The sequence below is a fragment of the Microcaecilia unicolor genome, chromosome 7 (assembly GCF_901765095.1).
Source record: "Microcaecilia unicolor chromosome 7, aMicUni1.1, whole genome shotgun sequence".
NCBI classification, from domain to species: domain Eukaryota; kingdom Metazoa; phylum Chordata; class Amphibia; order Gymnophiona; family Siphonopidae; genus Microcaecilia; species Microcaecilia unicolor.
The window spans coordinates 176280979-176298523 of record NC_044037.1 but is presented as its reverse complement, the minus strand read 5'-3'; the positions used below and the strand labels follow the sequence as shown (position 1 = coordinate 176298523).

The following is a 17545-nucleotide window of genomic DNA, read 5'->3' as shown; positions in this document are numbered from 1 at the left end:
CCAAGTAAAGTCGGCCAAGTGCTCGTCAGAGACGCCCTTCTTTTTTCCATTATCAGCCGAGGACGCCCATGTGTTAAGTACGCCCCAGCCCCGCCTTCGCTATGCTTCTGACACCCCCCCCCCCCCCCCCCCGGAAACTTTGGTCATCCCCGCGACGGAAAGCAATTGAGGACGCCAAAAATCGGCTTTCTATTTTGCCTATTTGGGCAACCCTGGGAGAAGGACGCCCATCTCCCAATTTGTGTCGAAAGATGGACTTCCTTCTTGTTTGAAAATAAGCCTGAATGTGTCCAGCACCCACTTCTTCATCGGCTCACCCGATTACCATATATCAAAATATCTTAATAACTGATTTTTATATGATTTTTCTATTTTTTAGCTGAATTAATTTTTGTCCCAGAAAGTTTACAGCAAAGTTGGCACTGAGGACAGCTTAGGGGGGATTGTCCTTGAGACAGCTCATGTATGGGCGAAACAAGCGTGTTGGACGCTTTAACCCCTTAGTCTGACATATGTAAAAGATGAGTATTTATTCATTGAGCTAAAAAAATAGAAAAATCAGATAAAAATCAGTTATTAAGATATTTTGATATATGGTAATCAGGTGAGCCGATGAAGTGGGTGCTGGACACATTGTTATTTCCATGCATTAGCAATGAGCACCGCTGAGGTTACTACTTAGATTAAAGCAGATGAGCAAAATAAGTGACTGTGAATTGTGGAGCTGCATAAACTGATGAATTAGGAACCAGGTCTACATTTTGACGATATAATTGTGGTTCTATAAGTATTTACGAGATTTGCCACTTTAATTGGTAGTGTAGGAGATGAGCCATGCCTCTCCCCACTCTGACACCAACTTTCTGTTATGGAGTTGGTAGGGACATGGCAGGCCTCCCACGCAGGCATCAAGTGAAAGACTGCTGTAGTATAGAAAACCATGGAAGAAAAATGTGTGATGCGGCCGCTTGAGAGTTTAGCTCCATTGGGGCAGTGTTTAATTAGTTAATTTCTCCCCTGGGTTCAGGCTTTTGTGGCTTCCCTTTGGTGAACTGCAGTGTCTGCACAGTCAGGATGAGCACTAGAAAGCGCCTGGATAATTTAAAATATGTTCCTGAGGAGGAAGACTGCCACTGCTCACATGCAGATCGGGCAAGTGTGACTGCGGGAAGGAAGGAGCTGGAGCGCTTCGACTCAGAGGTTAACGACATGCTGTTCCCTCCTGATGATGACAAGATCACAAAAAAAAAAAAAAAAGACAGTGATGGTTTTGTGTGCTGCAGGCAGAAATGAAAGCGGTAAGAGGTGATGTCCAGGCAGCTCTGGTTGAGAATCGTTGAGATGTGCATGAGTTTGGGGGCAGACTTGAACAGGCCGAGGAGCAGTTAGATGCACTGGAGGGCCAAGTGCAGGGCCTATAGACTACAGTGCAGCAACATTGGGGTGAGCATTGTAGTATCTTGGACTTAGTGGAAGACCTTGAAAATCGGTCTCACCAGTGCAATTTACAATTTAAAGGGATCCCAGAAACAGAAATATCAAGACTGTGGGCAGGTGATAACTCAAATCTGTCACTTTTATTGGACAGGCCTAGCACTTGAGAGGGCTTGTCAAGATCACGATTGGTAAAACTGAACAGGGCTCATCAGAGCCTGGGCATACGACAAGATTCTGCGCCCAGGGACATCATTGTTTGTTTTCATAATTACTCTCTCAAGGAGGAAATTTTGAGAAAGGCTTGCTCTCGAAAGGAAATATTGTGAAACAATTGTTAAGTAGCTGTATTCCAGGACCTGGCGGGCATGACTTTGGCCAAGCGGAGAGAAATGCAGGAGGTCATCAGGTTCTTGAAGTCCGCAAATTACCAGTACAGGTGGCCTTTTCCCTTTGGACTTGTGTTCACAGTGGCTGGCACGTCCAAAAAGGTACATAACAGTTGGGCTGCAATAATCTTCCTGCACATGGGGGTTGGGATAAGCCCTCCTCCAAACCAGTTGTAAAGACAGGCTGGCAAAAAGTCCCGAGTACACGCTCTAAAACTTTGCGGAGAGTGGACAGCTCCAATACTTGGCTTTTTCTAAATGTGCTCTTGGTTATTTCCCTTCTTACTACCTGCATTTTTATATTTTCTCTTGCTAATTTGTATGGTTTTTGGGCCTATATGTTTTCTCTGTGCTTGTCATCTGCTTGTTTTTAATGATGTGTTTGATTGGACAGGGTAGTAGGGGTGTCAGGAAGTTTTTTGGGGCGGAGGGTCAAAGGTGTTGGGAGTGGGGGAGATGAAAGTGGGTGTGACAGTGGGTGGCTTCCTCCATGGGTAGGATGGGCTGGCTGGACAGGGGGGATGCCAGAGTTTGTATTCTGAGGTAGGGGGTAAGTTCAGGGATCAGGGACGGGGGGGGGGGGGGGAAGGGATGTGAGAGAGGGGAGGGGGAAAGAAGAGAGAGATGAGGATGGATTTGAGCCGTCCTTTGATGTTGGGTTCCTGGAACGTACATGGGCTGAATAACCCCGGCAAATGGAGTATAGTGTATACTGAATTAAAGAGGTAAAACTGGGACATTGTATTATTACAAGAAACTCACCGGCGGGAACGGGATAAATGCCTATTGAACTTTAAGAATTTTGAGATTTCTTTTACTCATGGGCCACAGGGTGGGGGAGCGCTCTGGGGGGTGTCACTATCCTCATTCATTCTAGATTTGCTTTTTAGGTGGGGGAGGGTTTTTGAGTATTTTCAAAGTATTGTTAATATTTACACACCTAATGTTCAGCAGGGTAAATTCTTTACAGGCCTTCAGCCCTTTCATAGTAACACAGTAGATGACAGCAGGTAAAGACTTATACAGTCTATCCAGTCTGCCCGACAAGATAAACTCATAGTATAAGGTACAATACGTATACTTGATCTTAATTTGTTCTTGCCATTTTCAGGGCACAGACAATAGAAGTCTGCCCAGCACTGGCTTTGCTTCACAATTACTGGTGTTGCCATCTAATCACCACTAAGCTTGTTTTGGTTCCATGACTTCTACATAGGATTCTTTTGTGTTTATCGTATTAATTTTTTTACTTCCATTACTGTTTTCCTCTCCACCACCTGCTGCAGGAGGGCATTCCAGGTATCTACCACCCTCTCTGTGAAAAAGTACTTCCCAACATTATTCCTGAGTCGGCCCCCCTGCAACCTTAATTCATGTCTTCTAGTTCTACCACCTTCCTGTCTCTGGAAATGGTTTGTTTGTAAATTAAGACCTTTCAAATATTTGAACATCTGTATCTCTTTCTTCTAGGGTTTACATGTTCAGGTCCTCAAGTCTCTCCTCATACGTTTTGTGGCAAAAAACCCCATACAATTTCCGTCGCTTTTCTATGAACTGCTTCAAGTCTTTTTACATCCTTAGCAAGATACGGCTTCTAAAACTGAACACAATACTCTAAGTGGGGCCTCACCAATGACTTGTACAGAGACATCAACACCTCCTTTCTTCTGTTGGTTATACCCCTCTCTATGCAGCCCAGCATCCTTCTGGCCGCAGCCACCACATTGTTGCACTGTTTTGTTACCTTGATATCCTCGGACACCATTACCCCAAGGTTCCTCTCCTGAGTTGTGCTTATCAATCTCTCTCCTCCTATCTGATACATCTCCTTTGGATTTCTGCACCCCAAGTGCATCACTCTGCACTTCTTGGCATTAAATTTTAACTAGCATAGAATAAAAAAACCTACTATAATGCTTAAAATGTTTATGATGCACATGTGCTCAGTCAAACAATACCATTCAATATACCCAGTAAATGAACTGGCAAGCCAATTATCACACCAACAACTTTCAAAATGTGATATTTTATTATTATTCAACATCCTGGAAATCAAACAAGTCTGACACAGTACTCATCAAAGATAAAGCAGTTAACCCCTCCGAAGGGACACCACCTTGTAGCGGTGGAGGGACTTCTGTGTTTCAATGACTCAGAGAGCTATGCTGAAGGGTTACCCATATCAGACAGGCCTCTGAGGAGAAACCAGACAAAGAGTGTCCCAAACTAGGGAGAGTGGAAAGATGGCGACCTGAAGCTCGTACGCTCAACGGCCCAGCTGTCCTCTGAAGTTCTGTCTTTGTTTACTTGAAATTTCCTCTCTGCATTTGCAGTTACTTTGAGAGGAAGGGGACAATTGGGGGTCAGCCGCCAATGGCCAGCGTTTTGTCCCCTGTGCATCGATGCTCTTGGACCAGGAAACAACTTCATCACTCCCGAATCATTTAACCACCATGTCCAAAGGAGTGGAGGAGTGAGTTAGAAGTGTATGCTGAAACGGAAGTCGTTTACAGATGAACCTGTGTCTGCGGTGCCATTCCTAAACCCGTAAGAGCTATCAGCTTGGAGTTTTTGGCTCCCGTGGAGGTTACATTGAGTATCATCTAGAAGGCGCTCCAGGACCTAACGGTGGTAGTAAATAATTTTGCTTCAGATATAATCTTATTAGTGAGCCTCATGGATAATCGAACCGAATCCTTTGAGAATGAAAAATTGATACATAAAATGAAGTTCTACAGGAGTAGGAAACAGTGAAGATTTTGAAAATGATAATAGACCAGAAAAATTTGAACAAAATGAATATTATTACAGATGATTAATATCGAGATTGTTGTTTTCCCAGAGTTCCGGGTATGATTCCTAAAGTTTTTTCCTCTGAAATGATTCCTCTAGTATATTAATTCAAAAGGAGTGAAACCTGTGAAACTGGGATTACCTTAATCAGTGGGAATTGGATTAGAGACTCAAGTGTTTGTATTGTTAAATAATTTCTGGTTTTAAAAGAGAAAAAAATGAAATCAGGTGTATTATTTCTACTAATATTGGACAATAAGTATGTTTCCAACTAAATAAATTGACTATACACCGTTTTGGGTTTGAAGAAGCCAACCAGACGATCAATGTGGAATAATGATTCAGTAAATAATAACTGGGGATAATCAGGTTAATACCACGTTTTCTTTGTTTACTGTTGTTTAATTGATCTCCTTGTCTTGTTTCACTCTCCATATTTTGTGGTCTAAGGAAGAGTATAGAATTACCTGATTGAAATAATTCTTGTGTGTTATTTTCTCTGTATTTCTGGCAAGTTATTTTAGCGCTTGCAAAATTAAGTTGTTATAAATTAAATAAAAAAAAAAAAAAGATAAAGCAGTTAAAAAATGCTGCTAAATACTAACACACAAAAAGCAAAATGCACTTATCTGGAGCACAAACTTCTCACTATCACAGATGTCCATAATCCAAAGTCCATATCATTGACTGAGCACCTATGCATCATAAAAAAGTTTTAATCATTTTTGGTAAGTTTTTCTATTTTTTATACTGTGCTAGTTAGTATTTTTTCATAGTTGAGCACAGGGAAGTTATTAGTAATTAAATGTTAACTACCAGACCTTTGACCACTCTTCTAATTTTTGCAGATCTCTTCTCATGGTTTCTACTCCCTCCAGAGTATCTATTCTATTGGCTATCTTCGTGTCATCCTCAAAAAGGCAAACTTTTCCTTCTAACCCTTCAGCAATGTCTCTTACAAAAATATTACACAGAATCGGCCCCAGTACCAATCCCTGAGACACTCCACTATTCACCTTCCTCTCCACCGAGCGGATTATATTGAATAGAATCAGCCCCAGCACCGATCCCTGAGACACTCCACTACTCACCTTTCCGAAAATGCAACCCTGGAGGATCTGGATTTCAGCTTTCTACCTAAAAGCCTACATTTGGCTTCCAGAACCTCCCTCTCATATTTTCCTATTCCACTGGTAGCCACATGTACCAAGACAGCTGGCTCCTCTCCAGCACTATCTAAAATCCTATCTAGGTGACGTGTGAGGTCTGCCACCTTTGCACCAGGCAGGCAAGTGACCAGGCGATCCTCACGCCCACCAGCCATCCAGCTCTCTACATACCTAATGATTGAATTACCAGCTACAACAGGTGTCCTAACCCTTCCCTCCTGGGCAGAAGCTCTTGGAGGCACATTCTCAGTGTGAGAGGATATTGAATCCCCTGGTAGGCTGTCCTGGCTAAAGGATTACTTCCTACTTCACCAGGGTGATGTTCTTATTTTAGGATACCTCCCTCCTCCAAGGCAACGCAGGGGCTGCCAGGCTAGAGGTGGGACTTCTCTACAACATCCCTGTAGGCCTCCTCTCTGTACCTCTCTGTCTCCCTCAGCTCCTCCGAGTCTGCTACTGTAGCCTCAAGAGAATGGCTTTATTCTCTGATAGATAGGAGCTCTTGCATCGAGCATACACATATAACCTCTTGCTAACCGGGAGAACATTATACATGTGATACTCAAGGCAAAAGCACCCATGTCGCTGCTGGACTGCTGTCTGCATCTTAGTATTGTTGTGTTGTTTAATTAAAACTTCTTAAGGAATATTATTAAGAGTTTTAAGATTATATGGCATATTGTGTGACTTATTTAGAGTTTGCTTCTCAGAAAGTAAACAAATATAATGAAAATGCCTCTTGTTATCCTAATTAGAATAATTGACTATAAGTTAAGAATATAAATGATGTGATGTGCTAGGAGTGGGTGGAAGTTGGGGAGTGTGGGTGGATATTAACACTGAACTAGGCTCTGCTGTGCCTTTTAGAGGCTGTTTATGCATTAGGCTGTGGCAGAAAGTTCAAGTTTTAAAACTATGGGGAAAGGAGTATGGAGACTAGGTAATAAAGTTTGCTTTTTTAAAATTCTAACTGTCTTTATCAGTAAATCTACAATAACTCTTTTAAACCCCAACCTTTAAATCACCAAAGCACAGAGTAAAAAAATACTCACTTACCCAGAGAAATGTCCTCTTCTCTCAGAAATAAATGCTGTATGTCCTACTTTATACCACATGGCACCTAGTAAATGCTAATGTACGTTAGCGTGCTATGTTTTAGTAAAAGGGTCCCTTAGATTCCTAAAAAATTACAAAAAACTTATTTTTTTAATAAGGCCTACCTCAAAGTCAACAATGTTGTTTAACCCCCTTTTTTCCCCATTTTGTTAGTTTACCTACCCTTTGTCAGCTTCTCTTTTGAGGCGCCTGTATTCCCATCCGTATTCTCTCCTTTTAGCTACTCTGTACTTAATTTGTAAGATTTTTTACTGGAACAAATTTAACCTGTTGTATTATGTAATTTTCTAGTAACTTTGTTAGCCACAATGAGCCCGCATAAACTGGGAAAATGTGGGGTACAAGTGGACCAAATAAATAAATAATAAATAAATGTAGGTATATGAATAACAATCTTAAATTTATCAATTTCAGTTTTAGGCATCTAAAGATAAATTAATTTTCAGTCCAAAATATAAGTGAATTTTCAACCGATCTTAGGAGTCTAAGCTTTGGGCATCTAGTTTTGGTGTTCACGTCTCTTTGAATACTGGCCTATTTAAGAGTAATTTTGCTATAGGGTGTCTGGCCTGTGAAGGCACATAGGTGTTATACACTAGACCCAGATATTCATACCACAGGAGGGAGCCTGGCTAACTCCCGTGGTCGGGGGTCAGCCCAGATATTCAATGCCGGGCCATTTCCAGTGAACGGCATTAAATATCTGGGTGTTTTTTGCTAGGTTTAAATTTAACCGGCCAAGCCAATATTCCTGCTATTCCAGCAGCAGGCTACCAAACTTATCCGGCAATGCACTGAATATTAGCAGACAGTTAATTATATTGCGCGATATAACTGGTTATCCACTAAATGCTAACTGGCGATATTCAGCGGGCATTAACCAGCTATCTCTCGCTGAATATTCTCGGATAGCTGGTTAAGTGCCTTTTAACTGGCCAAGAGCTGTTCCTGGCCAGTTAAATGGTTTTAAATATCGGAGGGATTGTCTCTAGTTTTTATCAAGGCAATGTATGCAGCTTTTTCTTTATAAAATTCTCTCCTTAAAACTTCGCATACAAATTTACACCTGTTTCCTTTAGAGGAAGGTGTAGCTTTTGTGCCTAAGTTTGCACACATACATATGTATCTCATAACTCTGCCCCAACTCCACCCAACCTCATTCCCCAGGGAGTGCTTACATGTATATCACATAAACATGTGCATTATGCATTGGGAACATGTACTTTTATACATATTCACCCCACTGCAAATTTGTAAGTGTCTATTTCTGAACATAAAACACTGTTTTACACAGAGAAAAGACACATAAAATTACTCCCTTTGTTTCTAAGAAGTAGCCTAGTGGTTAGTGCTGTGGACTTTGATCCTGGGGAACTGGGTTCAATTCCCACTACAGCTCCTTGTGACTCTGGACAAGTCACTTAACCCTCCATTGCCCCAGTTACAAAATAAGTACCTGTATATATGTAAACCACTTTGAATGTAGTTGCAAAATACCACAGAAAGGCGGTATATCAAGTCCCATTTCCCTTTCCCCTTCAACTAAAATGTTTTTAAAGAAAATATCTCTAAATTATCAAATACCAATTATTCAAATTATTTTGTTTACAAAAGTCTACGTCACTGTGACACCATTAACAGTAAGCTTGCTTTTTTTTTTTCAAATAATGGTAGTTTGACAGTGCAATCATTTTTGAATGGGTGAAAATCGCTGATTGGTCATGCTAACTTCACCATGTTTAAAGATTATGCAACGAGTGGAATGAGATTAATGTAAACAGTAACAGCAAATAAAAGCTATAAAATTTCATGTTGATATTCCAAGTGGTTGCTAAGAAAACAGCAAAAAAACTCCAGGGGTTAAATATTTTTGCTTCACCCTGAATAGTAACATGACAACATAGAGTTTACCAGTACCTAAACACGATGATTTCATCAGCTGCCTCCTGCTTTCTCTTGTACTGCTGCAGGCAGATACAGCAGTAATCCTGTTTTGGATTCAGGCCTCTAGTCACACAGGCCCTTAGATTGGAAAGGGACCAGTGTAGATCCTGGTTAAGCAGGTTGGTTGTGGTCTCCAAAAGAGTCTATTTGAAGACATAAATGAGAGAAAAAAAAAAAAAAGGATTTAGCTCAGTATGATGATGGGGGAGTAGAGAGAAATAGGATTTCTCATTTTACCACATACATCTATTAACTTATACAGTGTCACCTTGTTTATAATAGAGATAATCTGTCCATTTGATAATTTCGTATGAAAGATTTTCTAAAGAATACTAATAACAGCAGAAGATGACAGGATACAGTCTTTTGACAAAGGCTTGCTGCTGTGCTTTTCACTGCACTCAAATGCCAGAAGACAATGAAATGGAATGGCTTTCTTTTGGTTCTGCTACACGTTTGCACAGCTGAGAAATACAAAGAACTCTAAGTACATGAAAGGAGCAAATGCTCCCATCCTTAGTAATTTTAGCAGAATTCAAAAAGAGCATTTCCCTAGCACCTGTTTAGATTTGGAAAGGAAATTGCATGCTCAGAATGGAAATTTGAAATTGGTGTGCATCCTTCCCAACCCATTCCTCCACTTACATGAAATAAAAGGTGCAAAGTTAGCAGATAATTCTATTACTGGGTAACTGTAATCTAATTTTCAAAAGAAAAAATTATCAGGGTAATGTAATAAACTGTGCCAAGCTTAGCCCAGGAGTTTATTGACTTCTTAGCATAGATTTTCTGTGCACTATGATACTTCCTATCTAGCAAGGGTTGTAGAATACAGAAACATGTTTAAGTACCCACTCTCTGCTAAATACAATTGGCACAGGTGAAGTAACATTTTTACCTTCCAATGACATCAATGGAAGTCAATGGGAACCTAAAAAAATCATCCAACAAAAGACCTGAGAGCTCCAAGTTGGGGTACACCTGTTGATGGATTCCCAATTTGGGGACTCAAAAATTTTGTAACCCTCTGACCTATTTTACTTATTTATTTGAGCTCTTCCCAAAACAACAGGAGGATGTTTGAAGTATTAAAAAAACTATTGTTTTGGGAAGAGCCCTGCTGGCTACACTACTCTTTCTGTGTGCATTTTTATATGTAGTGATTTACTGTCTTCCACCCACATTATCCAATAGTCTTAGGCGGTATACATCAGGAACATACACAATAAAAGACACGAAAAGCATAGCAGATACACAAATGAACTCCCCTTACTATGACTAGAAACTTGTGGCTGCAAGTCTAATAGTCAAACTAAACTGAAAAAGCCTGGGCAAAAAGAAATAATTGTAACCGTTTCCTAAACTGAAGGATCAAATTTATAATACATATGTTCAAAGGCAAAGAATTCCAGAGAGACACACCCACAGTCTGAAGCATTGCTGAACAGTTAAATTCAAGTCTAACACACTTAACGGAATGAATATCCAATAAAAGTTTATCCACAGAACATAAACTACGAGACAGTTGATACAATCTTAAAGGAGAAGCTAATGCCAGGGGTGCATCATTGCTCAAGGTTAAACCTAATCCGCCAAAGCACAGGAAGCCAGTGCAAATCCTTCAAAGCTGATGCAATATGATCAGATTTCAACAATCCTGTCAGAAGCCTAGCAGCAGAATTTTGCACAAATTGAAGAGCATGAATCATCAATTTAGAGAGGTCCAAGTACAGTGAACTGCAATAATCCAGAACAGATAATACCAAAGCTTGAAAAACTGTGCAGAAATTTACCTCAGATAACAAATTCTTCAAACATCTTAATAATCGTAACCTGAAGAAGGCCTTCCGAATAACATTCTTTAATTGAAATTTGCAAGTTAGCTTAGAGTCTAATAAAACTCCAAGATACTTACATTCGGTGGCAAAAACAATATCACTATTTGCAAAGCTGAACGCTGTGGGCCAGTGCTCAGGATGTGAATGATTCGACAACAACAGTATCTGCGTTTTCCCTACATTTAACTTCAATCTATTGGTGCTAAACCAGGATCCTAACTTCTGCAAGCCCATCTTCAAAAAAGACAGTGTCATAGACAAAACACTTTACTGGGGAAAAAAACTGAATATCTTCAGCGTAAAGTTCATATTGCACACCCATACCAGAAAGAATACGACAAATTGGAATGAAGTAGATATAAAATAGAACAGGCGAAAAAGCAGACTCTTGCCATACACCTGTAGTAATCGGTATCCAAGATGAGTTCTCCTTACCAAGACTCGAAAATAACGTTCAGATAGAAAAGAACGGAACCATTCTAAGACTGTTCCCTGAATCCCTAAATAACATAACTGTCTTATTAAATTGATCCAACACAAGCCTTTCCAAAATTTTTGCTAAGAATTTCAATGTTAAGATCAGACAATAGTTCACAACTTGTTGAGGATCAAGTACTCCACCCTTCGGCAAAGGTTGAACAATTGTCTGCTTCAAAGTCCCAGGGACAATCCCCTCTGATAGTGACTTGTTCATGATAGTAGATAAAAGATTCAACAAACTGGCTTTTAAAGATTTAATAATCGTCAGAGAACAATTATTCAAGGAGCAACACAAAGGATTCAAGTTGCTCATCAGAGCCATAACCTGCTCTTTACAAACTGTAGAAAAGTCAAACAACTTAGACTTCAAACCAGTAGACTGTTCAGAAGGCAAAATTAAACTATTAAAAGAACTTGTAATATCCACTACTTTCTTCTGAAAGAAATCAGCAAACTCTTAGCATGAAATATCACACAGAGGTAACACCAAAGATGTAGTAGTTAAGTTCTTAAGAGGGGCATAAACAAACGGGCGCCCAAGTTTTACTGAGGACGTCCCTGCAGGAGGTCCCCGCGAAGGGGCGGGGAAATCGGTCGGGGACGCCCAAATCTCAACATTTAGGTCGACCTTAGAGACGGTCGTTCCCGGTTTTCACCGATAATGGAAACCAAGGATGCCCATCTCAGAAACGACCAAATCCAAGCCCTTTGATCATGGGAGGAGCCAGCATTCATAGTGCACTGGTCCCCTTCACATGCCAGGACACCAACCGGGCACCCTAGGGGGCACTGCAGTGGACTTTACAAATTGCTCCCAGGTACATAGCTCCCATACCTTGGGTGCTGAGCCCCCCAACCCCCCCCCAAAAAAAAAACCCACTCCCCACAACTGTATAACCACTACCATAGCCTTAAGGGGCGAAGGGCGGCACCTACATGTGGGTTTCTGGTGGGTTTTGAAGGGCTCACATTTACCACCACAAGTGTAACAGGTAGAGGGGGGATGGGCCTGATTCCACCTGCCTGAAGTGCACTGCACCCACTAAAACTGCTCCAGGGACCTGCATACTGCTGTCATGGAGCTGGGTATGGCATTTGAGGCTGGCCAACAAATTTTTAAAAGTTTTTTTTTTTTGGGGGGGGGGGGGAGGTTGGTGACCAAGGCGGGAGTAAGGGGAGGTCATCCCCGAATCCCTTTGGTGGTCATCTGGTCAGTTCGGGCACCTTTTTGAGGCTTAGTCGCAAGAAAAAAAAGACCAAAGTCCTCCAAGTGCTCGTCAGGGATGCCCTTCTTTTTTCCATTATCAGCCGAGGATGCCCATCTCTTAAGCATGCCCCAGTCCCGCATTCGCTACACTGCCGACACGCCCCGTGAACTTAGGTCATCCCCGCGATAGAAAGCAGTTGAGGGCGTCCAAAATCGGCTTTCGATTATGCCGATTTGGGTGACCCTGAGAGAAGGACGCCCCATCTCCCGATTTGTGTCGGAAGATGGGCACCCTTCTCTTTCGAAAATAAGCCTGTAAGTGTTCTAAATAGCTGTTGAGAAGATGCTCTAGCAATAGCTTCATCAGAGAAAGTGAATGATACATACCTGTAGCAGGTGTTCTCCGAGGACAGCAGGCTGATTGTTCTCACGACTGGGTGACGTCCGCGGCAGCCCCCACCAACCGGAAAAGGCTTCGCGGGACGGTCGGCACGCAGGGCATGCCCACCGCGCATGCGCGGCCGTCTTCCCGCCCGTGCGCGACCGCTCCCGCCAGTTGAATGACAAGCAATAAAATATGAAACACAACTCCAAAGGGGAGGAGGGAGGGTAGGTGAGAACAATCAGCCTGCTGTCCTCGGAGAACACCTGCTACAGGTATGTATCATTCACTTTCTCCGAGGACAAGCAGGCTGCTTGTTCTCACGACTGGGGTATCCCTAGCTCTCAGGCTCACTCAAAACAAGAACCCAGGTCAATTGAACCTCGCAACGGCGAGGGTACAACAGAAAATTGACCTACGAAGAACAACTAACTGAGAGTGCAGCCTGACCAGAATAAATTCGGGTCCTGGAGGGTGGAGTTGGATTTACACCCCAAACAGATTCTGCAGCACCGACTGCCCGAACCGACTGTCGCGTCGGGTATCCTGCTGGAGGCAGTAATGTGATGTGAATGTGTGGACAGATGACCACGTCGCAGCTTTGCAAATTTCTTCAATAGTGGCTGACTTCAAGTGGGCCACTGAAGCTGCCATGGCTCTAACACTATGAGCCGTGACATGACCCTCAAGAGCCAGCCCAGCCTGGGCGTAAGTGAAGGAAATGCAATCTGCTAGCCAATTGGAGATGGTGCGTTTCCCGACAGCGACCCCTAGCCTGTTAGGGTCGAAAGAAATAAACAATTGGGCGGACTGTCTGTGGGGCTGTGTCCGCTCCAAGTAGAAGGCCAATGCTCTCTTGCAGTCCAATGTGTGCAACTGACGTTCAGCAGGGCGGGTATGCGGCCTGGGAAAGAATGTTGGCAAGACAATTGACTGGTTAAGATGGAACTCCGACACCACCTTCGGCAGGAACTTTGGGTGGGTACGGAGCACTACTCTGTTGTGATGAAATTTATATGGTATATGGAGCATGAGCTACTAGGGCTTGAAGCTCACTGACCCTACGAGCTGAAGTAACTGCCACCAAGAAAATGACCTTCCAGGTCAAATACTTCAGATGGCAGGTATTCAGTGGCTCAAAAGGAGGTTTCATCAGCTGGGTGAGGACGACGTTGAGATCCCATGACACTGTAGGAGGCTTGATAGGGGGTTTTGACAAAAGCAAACCTCTCATGAATCGAACGACTAACGGCTCTCCAGAGATGGCTTTACCTTCCACACGATAATGGTAAGCACTAATCGCACTAAGGTGATTCCTTACTGAGTTGGTCTTGAGGCCAGACTCTGATAAGTGCAGAAGGTATTCAAGCAGGTTCTGTGCAGGGCAAGAACGAGGTTCTAGGGCCTTGCTCTCACACCACACGACAAACCTCCTCCACTTGAAAAAGTAACTCTTTTTAGTGGAATCCTTCCTAGAGGCAAGCAAGACCCGGGAGACACCCTCAGACAGACCCAACGCAGCGAAGTCTACGCCCTCAACATCCAGGCCGTGAGAGCCAGGGATTGAAGGTTGGGGTGCAGCAACGCTCCGTCGTTCTGCGAGATGAGAGTCGGAAAACACTCCAATCTCCACGGTTCTTCGGAGGACAACTCCAGAAGAAGAGGGAACCAGATCTGACGGGGCCAAAAGGGCGCCACCAGAATCATGGTGCCGCGGTCTTGCTTGAGCTTCAGTAAGGTCTTCCCCACCAAAGGTATGGGAGGATAAGCATACAGGAGGCCGGTCCCCCAATGGAGGAGAAAGGCATCCGACGCTAGCCTGCCGTGTGCCTGAAGTCTGGAACAGAACAGAGGCAGCTTGTGGTTGGTCTGAGAGGCGAAAAGGTCCACCGAGGGGGTGCCCCACTCTCGGAAGATCTTGCGTACCACTCTGGAATGGAGCGACCACTCGTGCGGTTGCATGACTCTGCTCAGTCTGTCGGCCAGACTGTTGTTTACGCCTGCCAGGTACGTGGCTTGGAGGAGCATGCCGAACCGGCACGTCCAACGCCACATCCCGACGGCTTCCTGACACAGGGGGCGAGATCCGATGCCCCCCTGCTTGTTGACGTAATACATTGCAACCTGATTGTCTGTCCGAATTTGGATAATTTGGCAGGACAGCCGATCTCTGAAAGCCTTCAGTGCGTTCCAGATCGCTCGGAGCTCCAGGAGGTTGATCTGCAGATCCTTTTCCTGGAGGGACCACAGACCCTGGGTGTGGAGCCCATCGACATGAGCTCCCCACCCCAGGCGAGATGCATCCGTCGTCAGCACTTTCGTGGGCTGTGGAATTTGGAATGGGCGTCCCAGGGTCAAATTGGTCCGGATGGTCCACCAGAGCAGTGAAGTGCGGCAACTGGTGGAGAGGCGGATGACATCTTCTAGATTCCCGGTGGCTTGGAACCACTGGGAAGCTAGGGTCCATTGAGCAGATCTCATGTGAAGACGAGCCATGGGAGTCACATGAACTGTGGAGGCCATATGACCCAGAAGTCTCAACATCTGCCGAGCTGTGACCTGCTGAGACGCTCTGGTCTGCGAAGCCAGGGACAGGAGGTTGTTGGCCCTCGCTTCGGGAAGGAAGGCCTGAGCCGTCTGAGTATTCAGCAGAGCTCCTATGAATTCCAGAGACTGCGTTGGCTGGAGATGGGACTTTGGGTAATTTATCACAAACCCCAGCAGCTCCAGGAGTCGAGTAGTGCACTGCATAGACCGGAGGGCTCCCGCCTCCGAGGTGTTCTTGACCAGCCAATCGTCGAGATATGGGAACACGTGCACTCCCAGCTTGCGTAGGTAGGCCGCCACCACCACGAGGCACTTGGTAAACACTCGAGGGGCAGAGGCGAGCCCAAAGGGCAGCACACAATACTGAAAGTGCCGTGCGCCCAGGCGGAATCTGAGATACTGTCTGTGAGCTGGCAGTATCGGTATGTGAGTATATGCGTCCTTTAAATCCAGGGAACATAGCCAATCGTTTTTCTGAATCATTGGCAGAAGGGTGCCCAAGGAAAGCATCCTGAACTTTTCTTTGACCAGGAATTTGTTCAGGCCTCTCAGGTCTAGGATGGGACGCATCCCCCCTGTTTTCTTTTCCACAAGGAAGTACCTGGAATAGAATCCCTGCCCTTCCTGCCCGGGTGGTACGGGCTCGACCGCATTGGCGCTGAGAAGGGCGGAGAGTTCCTCTGCAAGTACCTGCTTGTGATGGGAGCTGAAGGATTGAGCTCCCGGAGGACAATTTGGTGGCAGGGAGGCCAAATTCAGGGCGTATCCGCACCGCACTATTTGGAGAACCCACTGGTCGGAGGTTATGAGAGGCCACCTTTGGTGAAAAAAACTTAACCTCCCCCCGACCGGCAGATCGTCCAGTACGGACACTTTGAGGGCGGCTATGTTCCCATGGATCCAGTCAAAAGCCCGTCCCCGGCTTTTGCTGTGGAGGCGCAGGGGGCTGCTTAGTCGCACGCTGTTGACGGGAACGAGCGCGCTGGGGCTGTCCCTGTGCCTGACGAGGCCTTCGGGCCGGCTGGTTGTACCTACGCTTTGCAAAAGAATAGGGTGCAGCCTGCCGGGCCCGGGAAAAACGTCCACCTGCTGAGGTAGATGCTGAAGGCGCCCGGTGGGAGAGCTTGTCGAGAGCGGTTTCCCGCTGATGCAGTTGGTCCACCATCTGCTCGACCTTCTCACCAAAAATGTTATCCCCCCGGCAAGGGACGTCGGCCAGTCTCTGCTGGGTGCGGTTGTCCAGGTCAGAGGCACGCAGCCACGAGAGCCTGCGCATCACTATACCTTGGGCCGCAGCACGAGATGCCACGTCACAGGTGTCATAGATACCCCTGGACAGGAACTTTCTGCACGCCTTCAGCTGCCTGACCACCTCCTGATAAGGCCTGGACTGCTCCGGCGGGAGCTTATCGACCAGGTCCGCCAGTTGTTGCACATTAGTCCGCATGTGGATGCTCATATAGAGCAGGTATGACTGGATGCGGGTCACGAGCATGGAGGATTGGTAGGCCTTCCTCCCAAACGAGTCCAGAGTGCGAGACTCCCGCCCCGGGGGCGCCGAGGCGGTATCCCTCGAACTCCGTGCCCTCTTGAGAGCAGAATCCACGACCGCCGAGTCATGGGGCAATTGGGGCCGCATTAACTCTGGGTCAGAGTGGATCCTGTACTGGGACTCTGCTTTCTTGGGAATGGTGGGGTTAGTTAACGGTCGCACCCAGTTCCGAAGCAGTGTCTCCTTGAGGACATTGTGCAGCGGTACCATGGAGGACTCTCTAGGTGGTGATGGATAGTCGAGGACCTCGAGCATCTCGGCCCTCGGCTCTTCCACAGAGACCACGGGAAAGGGAATGCTAATAGACATATCCCGCACAAAGGAGGCAAAGGAGAGGCTCTCAGGAGGTGAGAGCTTCCTCTCCGGTGAAGGCGTGGGGTCCGAGGGAAGGCCCGTAGACTCCTCTGAGGAGAAATATCTAGGGTCCTCCTCTTCCCCCCACGAGGCCTCATCCTCGGTATCGGACATAAGCTCGTGTAGCTGAGTCCTGAACCGGGCCCGGCTCGACGTCGAGGCACCGAGGTCTCGGTGTCGTCGAGCGGTGGACTCCCGCGCCGGCGGGGACGGAGCTCCCTCCATCGACGTCGACGGGGACTCCACCTGCGTGGCGGTCGAGACCGGCGCCGCAAGCGGCGGCGGTGTCGACGGCCCCGGCGCCGGGCTAGAGCTCGCCGGCGCCACAGACATCGGCGCC

The 17545-nt window shown here is 45.4% G+C and overlaps 1 protein-coding gene across 1 annotated transcript in view; it reads right to left on the bottom strand.

Annotated features, from left to right (window-relative positions):
• VPS8 (VPS8 subunit of CORVET complex) overlaps window positions 1–17545 on the bottom strand; it is a 932181-nt gene that overhangs the window by 187091 nt on the left and 727545 nt on the right. Inside the window, exon 43 of the mRNA XM_030209561.1 lies at window positions 8819–8988. Coding sequence (XP_030065421.1) covers window positions 8819–8988 — 170 coding nt within the window. The remainder of the gene's footprint in view (window positions 1–8818; window positions 8989–17545) is intronic.